This window comes from Ursus arctos, unplaced genomic scaffold, assembly GCF_023065955.2.
Source record: "Ursus arctos isolate Adak ecotype North America unplaced genomic scaffold, UrsArc2.0 scaffold_9, whole genome shotgun sequence".
Taxonomy (NCBI): domain Eukaryota; kingdom Metazoa; phylum Chordata; class Mammalia; order Carnivora; family Ursidae; genus Ursus; species Ursus arctos.
Window position 1 is genome coordinate 4,452,760 of NW_026623111.1, and position 11,475 is coordinate 4,464,234.

General features: G+C 57.6%; 2 protein-coding genes and 1 long non-coding RNA gene across 3 annotated transcripts; 2 read left to right on the top strand and 1 right to left on the bottom strand.

Annotated features, from left to right (window-relative positions):
• Positions 1-376: 376 nt before the first annotated feature.
• LOC113245757 (uncharacterized) lies at positions 377-5,771 on the top strand. Its single transcript, XR_008958442.1, has 3 exons — positions 377-593; positions 1,526-4,609; positions 4,778-5,771. It is a non-coding gene; the product is annotated as an uncharacterized LOC113245757 (long non-coding RNA).
• Positions 588-1,446, top strand: LOC130541826 (MORF4 family-associated protein 1-like). The gene has a single exon (XM_057309747.1). The coding sequence runs from the start codon at positions 646-648 to the stop codon at positions 1,222-1,224; it is 579 nt and encodes a 192-aa protein (XP_057165730.1). The 5' UTR covers positions 588-645; the 3' UTR covers positions 1,225-1,446.
• A 1,512-nt stretch (positions 5,772-7,283) lies between the features above and the next one.
• On the bottom strand, positions 7,284-10,393 carry S100P (S100 calcium binding protein P). Its single transcript, XM_026485840.4, has 3 exons — positions 10,342-10,393; positions 9,500-9,739; positions 7,284-7,452 (listed from the first exon to the last, which is right to left on the bottom strand). The coding sequence occupies exons 2-3, from the start codon at positions 9,635-9,637 to the stop codon at positions 7,303-7,305; spliced, it is 288 nt and encodes a 95-aa protein (XP_026341625.1). The 5' UTR covers positions 9,638-9,739; positions 10,342-10,393; the 3' UTR covers positions 7,284-7,302.
• Positions 10,394-11,475: the final 1,082 nt, after the last annotated feature.

The window sequence follows — 11,475 nt, forward strand, 5'->3', positions numbered from 1 at the left end:
AATGGCTCAGGTTCAAATTCTGACCATAAGCACGGTTTTTAGCCAGTTTTTTCATCCAACAGGTTTGTTATGAGGTTAAACGAATTAATCTCAGCACTTAGAGCAGTGCGTGCCTAATGCACTGGCTGTAAACATCAGCCAGTCTTATTCAAATACTAGGTAGGGAGAATTCCTTTCACTTAAAAAGATAAAGAAAAAGTAAAAGTAAAAGCCGGGGATGCCCTCGCGGAGGAGGTAAGCAAGGTGCCGCAGCGCTCCCAGAAGCTTATTAGAGAAGGGGGCGGGGCAGGGCGGGGGAAGCAGGTGGAGGTCGGCGTGCGCGCGCCCGCGGAAGAGTCCCCTCTGCGCGCGCGCGCCCGCCACCGAGCGGGTCCCAGGCGTGGCCGTAAGGAGGTCGGGCCAGGTCGTGAAAGAGCCGCAAACACGCCCCCCGCTGGTGGTGGCTGCAAGTACCCCACGTTGGCCGGGCCGCAGTGTGGGTATCAGGCGTTGCTTCACGGCGTTGCTTCCCGTAGCGGTTCTGAAGCGGAACGCGTAAAAGGAGGAACATTTAGGGATCATTCGGGAGCACTGCTGTCGCACGGACGCCCGAGGTAAGGGTTTAGCCGTCCCCAGGGGTGCGGGCATGAGGAAGTGGCAGGAGAGATGCGGCCCTGGGAGATCGTCGAGCTGGCGGAGCCCGAGGAGGATTTCGAGCAGTTCCTGCTTCCAGTCATCAACGAGATGCGGGAGGACATCGCGGCCCTCACCCGGGAGCACGGCAGAGCCTACATGCGGAACAGGAGCAAGCTGTGGGAGATGGACAATATGCTCATCCAAATAAAAACGCAGGTGGAGGCCTCGGAGGAGAGCGCCCTGAACCATCTGCAGAACCCCAGCGATGGTGTGGAGGGCAGAGCGGCCAAGAGGTGCGAGAAGGCCGAGGAGAAGGCCAAGGAGATCGCGAAGATGGCAGAGATGCTGGTGGAGCTGGTGCGGCGGATAGAAGCGAGTCGTCCTGAAGGAGCGCGGGCGGGGCCGGGCCGGGCCGTTGCCTTAGCCGGATTCAGTGGCTTCCTGGGGGGTCGTCCTGTTGTAGGCGTGAAGGTGAAGCGTCAAGCTCACAGCGTCAGAAATTGCAGTGGGAGCAAAGTTGAGGTTGAGAGGAAGATGAGGCCGTGCTGGGTTGGACAGGTGCCAGGAGATGCTGAGTTTTGTGGCTCTTCCTGCCCCCGCTGGCATTAGAGAAAAATCAGAATAATTTCGGGTGTCTTTGTGAAACTGAGAAGTCACCTCCAAAGGGACAGTTGCTGGAGGTAGAACCCCCGAGGCACGAAGGAGGGTGGCGGCGGGGGAACCAGAGAAAACTTGGCCCTAGAGCAAAATAGGGGAGGGTTGAGAACACAGGGAAAGAAACAGAAGTGTGAAGCTGTCGGCCTTGACTAGAAATTTCCGGGTTCTTCTAGAAGGCAGATGTGTCAGAGGACTCTGTCAGAAAGAAGTGTCATTCTTGTGGATGGTTAATTTTTTTTTTTTTTAATACCAGGATGCAGAATTCTGAGACTCAGCGTCTTGATGGTAAATTTCTTCCACTTGTGCTTTAGGGTCACAGCTGATGGACGCTGGTCACCTGGTAAGGATGGGTTGACACTTTGAGGAAGCTGAAATAGTTTGTTGTTTATTCTGTTTTTGTATGTGTCTTATCTGCATGTAGCAGTCTCCCGTAGGGTCAGTGGTGGATGCACACCAAGCCAGTAAAAGACTGACACGGAGCTTTTGCAGTGAAGGAAAATAGGCTAAGCCAGCATCGGGCTCCCTGCCAGCGGGGAGTCTGCTTCTCACTCTCCCTCTGACTCTTGCTCTCTCTCAAATAAATAAATAAATAAAATCTTAAAAAAAAAAAAAAAAAAAAAAAAGGCTGTTCCTTGGTGTGGCTGCACCCAGAAGAACGGGGAGCTAAGGCTCCAAGTCCCAAACTGCCTGATGGCTTACAGGGGAGGGTTTTTAAGGGCAAAATTTGGGGCAGGGGGTGTCTCCTCAGCAGGTGGGTGCTGTTGATTGGAGGTGAAGTCATGTTCACAGACGTTACTTAGCTATTCTGGCCCCATGGAGGTCTGTCTGTTTGATCTTGAGAGACTTGGAATCTGAAAATGTCTTTTTTATTTTTTAAGATTTTATTGGACAGAGAGAGCGCGCGAGCAGAAGCAGGGGAAGCTGCAGGTGGAGGGTGAAGCAGGCTCACTGCTGTACAAGGAGCCTGATGCAGGGCTCGATCCCACAACCCTGGGATCATGATCTGAGCCGAAGGCAGACGCTTAACTGACTAAGCCAGGCATCCCCAAAATGTCTTTATTTCTTATGTTAGAGATTTCATCAGGTACATCTGGTGTTCTGTGGTTAGGTCCTGTACGTGCCTAAATGAGCTACTTGTCTGTGCGTAAACTAGCGGGGTCGAACGATCAGCAAGCCTTCCCGGCTCTTGGGCCTGGGTCTGCATGTTTCCTGGCCCATCCAGCTGTGCCTGGGGAGGATAAGATCTCCAGTGTTCGTCCTTTCATCTGAGAGTTAACAGGGTGGATACCGGCTTCAGCTGGCGACCCTGGTACAGGTTTAGATTGTCCACTGCATTTTGTTCCTGAAAAATAACTGTTGTATGAGAAATACTCACATAAGGGAAATGGGACTTAGTGAGGAGTTGTTTCAGTGGTCATGTTTATTCTTGTTACTTTGCAGTGTTTGAAATGCTGGGCGTGGCCTTGTGTTTTGCTGTTACCCGTGTGACCTGATTGTTCTTTGGACCTTCAGAACATGTGTAGTCTTGGGGCCAGAATCTTCTATCTGTGGAGATGCATGGAAGGCACTGCTTGTGGTGACCGGTGTAGGGGTGAGACTGCTGTGGGGAGCACTGGGGAGAACTAGACGGCAGTGGGAGATGGAAGATGGTGGGGTGTGTATTCTGCAACTTCGGTTTTGTGCGACACGGGAGGAGAGTTGTGTCTTGTGGCATAGCGCCGGTGTCTGTGGTGTCACCTGGCAGGTGAGTTTATTTAGACAACCTTGCTGGCCCCAAATGACAAAGAAGTTTGGATAGAGAATGATGGAGTACCCCTCGCTGTCGTAGTGCCTGCACACGGCACAGGGGTTTCAGAGATGACATCAAAGAGACAGTCTCCAAGGAGCCGGGGGGATGCTGGAGAAGGGAAAAGGCGTCATCAGGGCCCATGAAGTCCCTTCTAGTCTATCAGGGTAGACCTGACCGGGATTTGAGGTCAAAGTCAGACATGTGATAAGTAAGCATTCATTTGCCTCGAAAACCAAAGTTCTGTAGAAAACCTTTCAAATCAAGGTGTTGTGCAGATGACCAAAGCCCCTGTGTGTGTGAATACATTTCTTTTGAAATGGACTCTCTTCTTTCAGCACTGCCATCAGCAGGCGGGACCGGGCTGCTTGAAGTCTGGGGTTCTCTGTGAGCCCGGAACTGGGAGGGAGAATTGCTACGGCCCGTGCCGTGGGGATGGGATGACAGAACCCTCAGCTCTTAACAGAGACCAACTGCAGGCCGTCGTCGGGTCTCAGCCCCTGCGTCTCGGCGGCCGCAGTGAGTGTAGTCTCTCAGTCGGGGGGAGTATAACAAGCTTCCTGTCCGGGCCGAGGCACCAGGAAGGTGAAGGCAAGGCCTGGGTCGAGAAGGGCTGGGACCAGTCATGGCGCTGCGCCGTGTGAGGATCTTGTGGGAGCACGAGGAGGGGCTCAGCACTGCATGGAGGCGACTGGAAAGCTCTTCAGAGCAAACGACTTGCCCCCGAGTGCGGCGTACAGCCTCTGAGTAGAAACCAGTCGGGGCACCGGAAGCTCAGGGAACCACGTCCGCCGCAGCCCTGGGGTGACTTTGGGGGCACTGTGGGAGCCGGGGGGGGGGGGGGCAAGCAGACGAGAGGCTTCATCAGGGAGTTACTTCACCGGCAGCAGCCTGTGCTGGTGGATGCTCAGAGCCACGGGACGGGCAGGGGTGCGGTTTCCGGAATCGCTAAGTGTGGTTTGATCAGAGCAAACCCACGTGCATGGCGACAAGCCGAGACACATGTCTTGGACGAATGTGTACTTCTGTCGTAAAGCACCTGGGCGCAAAGATAGTCCTTTACAGAGGCTGTTTCTGTCCGTGGAACCCTTGTCCATGCTCCCGCCCTGCTGACTTCTTCAGTGGGGACAGAAGTAGTGCTGGGAGCCCTTGAGACCCAGGAGCAGGGGAGCGTCCGTGGTCACAGCGTCCGTGGTCACATCCGTAGCGTGGGAGGCTTACACCGCCTGCGGTCTGTGCGTTGGTGGGACTTGGGTGAAGGCAAGAATATGGGGGCTGGTGCAGACGGAAGTTGAGAGCCTGACCTGGAGCAGGGGAGTCGAGAGACCCACTAGGCTTTCCTGGGGTCAAGACTTGGTGTGTCTCTGTCCGTCAACCTAAGTTAAACTGGGCTAACACTTCACCCCGAGGTCTTTGTGGCTCACAGCCCACGAAGTTTGTTTCTCGTTCCTGTCAATGTACGTCGCAGGGTTCCGTGTTCTCTCAGGTCAAGGAGCTGGCTGAAGGAGCACCCCCTCTTTGAGATATTGTGGGCCTTGATTCCGGAAACTTGTAAGTTGCTTCACGGATTTAAAAGCAGATGTGTTGGGGGTGGAAAACTTGTTACACCCGTGTGTGTGTGTGTGTGCGCGCACGCGTGCACGCGCTCTGTGGATGTGTACAGTGTATGCGTCGGTTTTCCCCTTGATGAACTGACCGTAGGATATATTCCTCCATTAGGGTGCGTTTCTTCTCTTCATTATCCCGGGCCGTGATGCTAAGCCTCCTTCATGGGAGCCTGAAGGGTCTTCTGAATCATCTTGGACCCTTGGCTCTAACGCGAGCGCTGTGGTGACAAGCCGGTGTCTTCGCTCGTGCTCGTGATGCGGTGGGACGGAGAGGCACGCAGGGATCTCCCACTTGGACTCATGAATTTTCCCCTAATTGGGTTATGTATCTGGAACTGAAACAACTTCCAGGGCAGCTAGAAAATTTGAATTGCCTTCTGTCGGCAGCTCTGAAATCATTTGTCGTGGATGAGCCCGTCGTGCCCAAACGCCCCTTGCTGTGGAGTCTGAAATTCTGTGTTCTCTTCCGGAAGGCGTGGGAAATTCTCCAGCCGCCACTCGTGTCCGCCGGCTCGTGACGCCTGAGTCTTCCCTCGTGGTTTGTTGCAATACGACACAAAACAGTACTTTCGTTTTTCCCGAGAACAGGCGAGTGCCTGACACGCACAGAGCTCGCTAGGCCGCTGTTCGAGTGTCTGCTTACGGGCTGCCGAACCAGAGAGGCCGTCTTACGCTCTCTCTTTAAAACAGCACTGCCCTCCCTGCTACTCTCTGCTCCTGTTTCTTCTCACTGCCTGCCACGGGATTATGGATTTGTGTACTGTCTGACCTCTCCGCGTGGAAGGTCAACCCCTTGAGGGCAGGAAGTTTGTTTACTGCTAAATGCCCAGCACAAAGACGAATGCTTGGCTGCGCGGGGTTGGTGCTTAATACTCATTGAATGAACGAGCATCAGTTCAGTATGTAAATTAAATTTGATTGTGGGGCGCCTGGGTGGCTTGGTTGGTTGAGCGCCCAACTCTTGGTTTCAGCTCAGGTCATGATCTCAGGGTTGTGAGATTGAGCCCCACGCTGGGCTCTGCTTGAGATTCCCTCTCCCTTTCTCTCAAAAATAAATAAATCTTTAAAAAAATTTAATTGTGTCTGCTTACCAGTGCAGATAACTCAAACCTAAGTGTCCTTCTTGATTCCTCCCTCCGCAGCAACCCCTTCCTCCTTCCCTACTGTCACTGACACACATCGATTATATGACCAGAATGGAGCTTGGATGCATCCACCCCCTCCCACTGCCCTAGGCCACCGGCACAGTGCTCTCCTAACTGCCCCCCTCCTGTGGCTTTCATGCCAGTCCTGCTCCTTCACAGTCAGCAGTGCCTTGGGCTACACCAGGTCCCAGCTGACAACTATTTAAAAAAAATTTGTTTCGCAGGGACGCCTGGGTGGCTCAGGGGGCAGACTGGCACAGGGATCAGAGGCTGATCAGGGAAAAGTTTTCCATGCCCGAGAGGGGGTGCCAGCAGCTGGAGAAAAATATGAAAAAAGAGAACGCCAGAATGAGCTCTGTGGTATTGGAATGAAATTGGAGTTCCGTGGGAACGTGCGGTTCTGTGTATCTGTCATACAAATGTATAGAGCCGTAGACGTGCGTATGTACATTTACGTACACACTGACGTTCTCAAGTTCTGCCTGTCGGAAGCGGCCGGAAGCAGTGACAGGTCAGTAGTAATGAGCACGCCTGGCTCTCTGATCTTGGCTGCTGCTTTAAGATTCATTTTACTTATTTTATTTATTTATTTTAAAAAGATTTGAGAGAGAGTGCGTGCGAGAGCACAAGTCGGGGAGAGGCAGAGGGAGAAGCAGACTTCTCACTAAGCAGGGAGCCCGGTACCAGGACTCGGATCACCACCTAAGCCGGAAGAAGACACTTAACCGACTGAGCCACCCAGGTGCCCGAATAAATAAAATCTTAAAAAATAAAAAAAGCAAAAAAAATATTTTGCGAGCGAGTGAGCGCGTTTGTGCTGGAGCACGAGTGGGGGAAGGGGCACAGGAAGAGGGACAAGCGACTCCGGTGAGAGCAGAGGCCCCCTTAGATCAAAACGTGAGCAGAGGTCAGAGGTCAGACTGAACCCACTGAGCCACCCAGGTGCCCATTCGTTTCTTCTATAAGTGTGTCACTGTGTTTTACAGCCTTTGTGGCAAAAAACAAACACCCCCCCCCAAAAAACCCAAACCTAGTATCGTGCATTAAAGAGATGTGACTTGAAAACATGTTTGGAGAAATGGAGGGGCCGGGGTTGGACGAGTGGCTGTCTGACCGTCTGGGCGGAGGGACTTGCCGGCCGCGGGCCTCCGTGGGTCCCTTGTGTGTCCCGTGCAGGGTGAGCTCCCTCGGTGCCCAGCCCTGCGAGCCACCCCAGAAGCAGGGCCGGGCCCGCCGGGCGGCGGTCAGGAGGGGGCCCGCCCTACCGCTGACCCGTGCCCTTTCCCGAAGTGACAAATCAGGGGGCTCGCTGTGTTGGGGGTGGGGCTCCGCGGGGTCCGGAAATAATCCAAGGCCGCCAGACCGGGAGCGTTTCACAAGCATTTTACTGCTGGCAGGGGCGGCGGCGCCCAGGGTTCTGGAAGCCAGGGGCCGCGCCCTGCCCTCCCTGCCCCCCGCCCCCCCCCCCCCCGGTCTCCGGGCCTGCAGGGCGTCAGGGCAGCCCCGTCCGCTCGAAGTACTTGTGGCAGGCGGCCGTGAGCGCGGCCACAAACACGATGAACTCGCTGAAGTCCACCTCGGCGTCCCCGTTGGCGTCCAGGTCCTTGAGCAGTTTGTCCACGGCGTCCCTGTCCCTTTTAGTCTAGAGACAGAGGCCCGGGGTCAGCTGCCGGCGGTGGGGGGACGGGGGGTCACGGGGCTCCGGGAGGTTGTGAGCCGCGCGCACCCGCAGTCGGGTTTAGGGCGAGTCGGGCTGGCGAGGGGCGGCTCGGGGCGGCTCGGGGCGGCGTGTGTCTCACGGGCGAGTCTGGAAGGGGGCGTCTTTGGACTGTTCGGGTGCTTTAGAAGGGGGACCGCCCCCAGGACGGGCCGCCAGCTCGGCGGGGTCACCTCACGAGCTCGCGTTTGGGCCGCGGCCAGGCCCGGGGCAGGGCGGGGGTGCCGAGCCCCGGGCCGGCTGCGGGGGTCTCCCCCGTGCCGGTGCAGGGCTGTCCCTGCGGCCCAGTACCCGCAGCCACCCGCACTGGGGCTCGTGCGGTTCGCAGCCAGCAGCCCCCCAGGACGGCAGCTCCGACTGCGCCAGGGGCTGGGGGACTGCGGCCCTCGGGGAAATCTCGGGATCAGCCGCGGGTTTTCAAATTGTGTTCCCGGACCACCTGCCTTTGCCCCTCCGGCAGCCCCCAACCTTTGGGCTCAAAATCCGCGGCCCCCCGCCCCCCGTTTAGACTCAGATTTGGCTGGTTATCAGAACATCTGTAGCCACGACCAATTCCCCACCCCGGGCAGGGGCGTTCAGTGAGCTTGCGGTTTGAGACTTTGCGGTGGTATTAAGCTCAAAAAGAAATTAAATCGCATATTTAGAATTTCATGCACATCAGCTTTGAGCTTTTGAATGGGGAAAGGCTGAAGGAAGAGGGACAGTGTGTTGGGGGGATTTCTTGTCGCCACATTTCTGTAGCTTTACATTTTCTACCACAAACACGTTTACAAGAGACAAAAACAAATGAACGTCATTTAAAAATCTGTATCCTCACCGCCTTTACACACTGAAGGGCTCAGTGTGTTTGAAAGGAAGACTGAAAATTTTAGGCTTAAGTTTTCAAGAATCAGCTGGGGTAGACCCATTAGAGGGCAGGTAGGTGGGGTTTGGTGGGGCCAGGGGGGAGGCAAGAGGGGGAGAGGAGGAGTGTGAAAGAAGGGGAGCTGAAGAGCAGAGAGGAAGAGGACAGTAAGGAAAGGGAAAGGAAGAGGAGGGGAAGGAGAGAGGGGGAGAGGGGAAAGGAGGGGGGAAGGGAGAAGAGGGGGGAGAAAGGGAGGAAGGGGAAGAGAGGAGGAAGAAGAGGAGGGAAAGGAGGAGAGAGGATGGGAGGGGAAAGAGGAGAGGGAGGGGAGGAGGGAGAAAAGGAGGAGGGAGAAAGGGAGGGATGGAGGGGGAGAGAAGAAGGGGAGGGAAGAGGGGAGAGTGAAAGGGAGGGGGAGGGAGAGAGGGACCGCAGAGCGGGGAGGAGGGGAAGAAAGGGGAAGAGGAAGAAGGGGGCAGAAGAGGCAGCTGGAGGGTGAAGAACAGAAGAGCATCCTGGGGGAGGAGGACAGGGAGGAGAGCAGGAGGAGGGGAGGCAGTGGAGGGTGGGCCCTCTGTTTTGAGGTCCCTGAGGAGGCCTCCCTTGGGCAGATCCAGGCCCAGGGGCTCCGGGCAGAGAAGTGCCAAAGTGGGATCTCCTCCCATCTGCACCCATCAGCCCCACTAACACCAGGCCTGGGAATGCTGGGAGGCCATGGCCAAGCAGACAGGAGAGCAGGGGTGTTTGTGGCCGGCAGCCTCAGCCTCGGAGGGGTGCAGCTGTGAGGGACCAGCAAACCCAGCTTCACGGATGGCCTTGGATTCCCCCATCCCCACTGCTCAGGTTCAGGTTTGCACCCCCACCCCAGCTCTCCCACTGGGTCCCCGCAGAGAAAGAATCCTGGTGGCTCCAAGTCTGTGTTTCAAGGAGTGAGCTGGCCACCCCTGCTCCCCGCTCCTAGAGACCTCCGCCCCTAGGACAGCAGATCCATTGCTGGGCGGGTGGCCTCCCCCTGCCAGTTCAGCCAGGCAGCCCCTTCGGCGGCCTCCCCCACCCTCCTTTCTCCTCCCGCTGGCCCGGGGTGTTCCCTGACCCTCCCCGCATGCCCCCCAGGCCCTGCGCCCCCACCTGCAGGAAGCCTGGCAGCTCCTTCTCCATGAGCACCTTCAGCTCCCCCTTGGTCAAGCTCTGCTTGCTGCCCTCCACACCCGCGTAGCGGGCAAAGACGTTAATAATCATGCCCATGGCTGTCTCCAGTTCGGTCATGGTGCTGGACGCCGACCCTCCTTCCTCCTGGGCGCCGGTGTGGCCGACAGAACGAGGGAATGTCCCCTGCAGGCTTCTTGGCGCTTTATAAGGCCCAGCCTCCTATTGACACACAGGGTGGGACCGACAGGGCCGGCCTGGCCTCACACCCTGCCCCTCCCCGAGGTGCGTTGCTCAGTTCTCCAGAAATGCACTGGCGAGACTTCCTGTCTGAAGCCTTCCCCCAGCCCACGCCTCAGTGCACCCCACTTCCCTGTGCTTCCATGTGTCCTGGGGTCATTCAGCACTGACAACGGTCAAGGGACAGGTGGGGTCTGTGGGGTATGTGGGTGCCTGGCGAGCGTTTGTTGAGTAAGGAATGGCTGGACGGTCCTGGCCCTGCCCGTGTGGCTGTGAGGTGGGCCAGGCACGCCCGGGCCAGCGTGAGGAAGGCTGCTCGAGGGAGTGTGGGAATGACACGGTCTGGCTCCTAGGGCGCTTTGCAGAACACCTTGTGGAGGACGGACAGGCTTGCACGTCCGTCCCGCTCCCCAAACCCGCGCTCCCCAAACCTGCCGCAGTGAGGGGTCAGGGAGGCAGAGAGACTGCCTGCCCGGGACCAGATGCCGGGCCGCCTCGCCCCACCCCGCCAGGCTCCCCAGAACCCCCTGCCGGCTCTCTCTGCACCTTGCGGGGTGGCCCCAGGGGTGCTGTGATTTCCAGACCTGAAACGCGAATCCTGTCTCAGTTTCCTGATGGCCGGTGTTGACAACTCAGTCTAAGAACCACGGGGCCGGGCTGGGAGCAGGCTGTGATGGAGCCTGAACTCTCTGAGCAGAGCTGCCCCTCCCTCCGTCCCCAGGGGTGGCACGGGAGGGAGGGCCGGCTGTTGCTGGGGACGCCTGCAGGGCCTGGCTGCCGCTGGGGACGCCTGCAGGGCCTGGCTGCCGAGGGAACCCCTGGACAGAGCTCGGAGGTCAGGGTGGAGGGGAGATGAAGCTAGCTACACGCAGGGGGCGCAGCCCCAGCTGGCATTGTCTGGGAGCAGCGGTCTTATGACAGTCCTTTCTCCTTTGGACACACTGCCTTTCCCAGGTCTCCGGCAGGGGATCATTCGGGAGCGGGGAAAGCTCAGCCCACCCTGCTGTGCTGGGCAAGGCCCTCTTAGGAAGGGACTCCAGGTCCCCAGCGGGCGGGCAGAGCCACCCGGAGGGCATCCCACAGCCCGGGACCTCACCAGCACAAGGCAAGGGTATCAGAGGCCGCGTTGTGACACCTGGTGAAAAGGAAGAGTGTTCAGGGCTGTCACAACAGGGCTCATGACTGTTGCAACAGGGGGGACACTGGCTCAGCTCCCAGTATAGCAGAGCCCGCCTGGATGGCCCAGGAGCAGTCAGTGGGGGCAGAGGGTGGGAGATTACCGAGAAGAGGCCGACAGGGTTGGGGGATTCCAGCCTCTGGCAGGCCCACGGCTCACCCGGCTCACCCGTCTGAGAGTGGGGGATGAGGAACTTGGGCAGGCTTCAAGGGTAGGGAGGTGACTTCCTGACTCTTGCTACAGCCAGGCTAGGCAGGCAGAAGACAGATGGGCCCAAGGATGAGGCAGGATCTCAGAGTGGGCGCGGAGCAGCCTGATGAAGGGGGGAGTCCCCAGAACTCCTGGGAGAAGACCTGGCAGGGGAAAGAGCCCCTGCTGGGGGCCAGGAGGGGCTGGTGTGTGTTCTCTAGGAGAGGGCCTCTCTGGAGCCTTGGGGGCGTGGAGCAGGGGGTGGTGGTGGTGGCGGACAGCACAGCACGGGCAGGGCAGGGCTCTGATCCCCACTAGCACTCTCCTTGCTAAAAGAGCAGATGCTCTCCCC

Excerpts from the sequence above, each read along its gene's own strand:
- S100P (XM_026485840.4), bottom strand. The coding sequence starts at position 9,637 with ATGACCGAACTGGAGACAGCCATGGGCATGATTATTAACGTCTTTGCC. Across the intron at positions 7,453-9,499 it reads AGCTGCCAGGCTTCCTGCAG|ACTAAAAGGGACAGGGACGC; the intron begins GTGGGGGCGCAG and ends CTCTGTCTCTAG.
- LOC130541826 (XM_057309747.1), top strand. The coding sequence starts at position 646 with ATGCGGCCCTGGGAGATCGTCGAGCTGGCGGAGCCCGAGGAGGATTTC.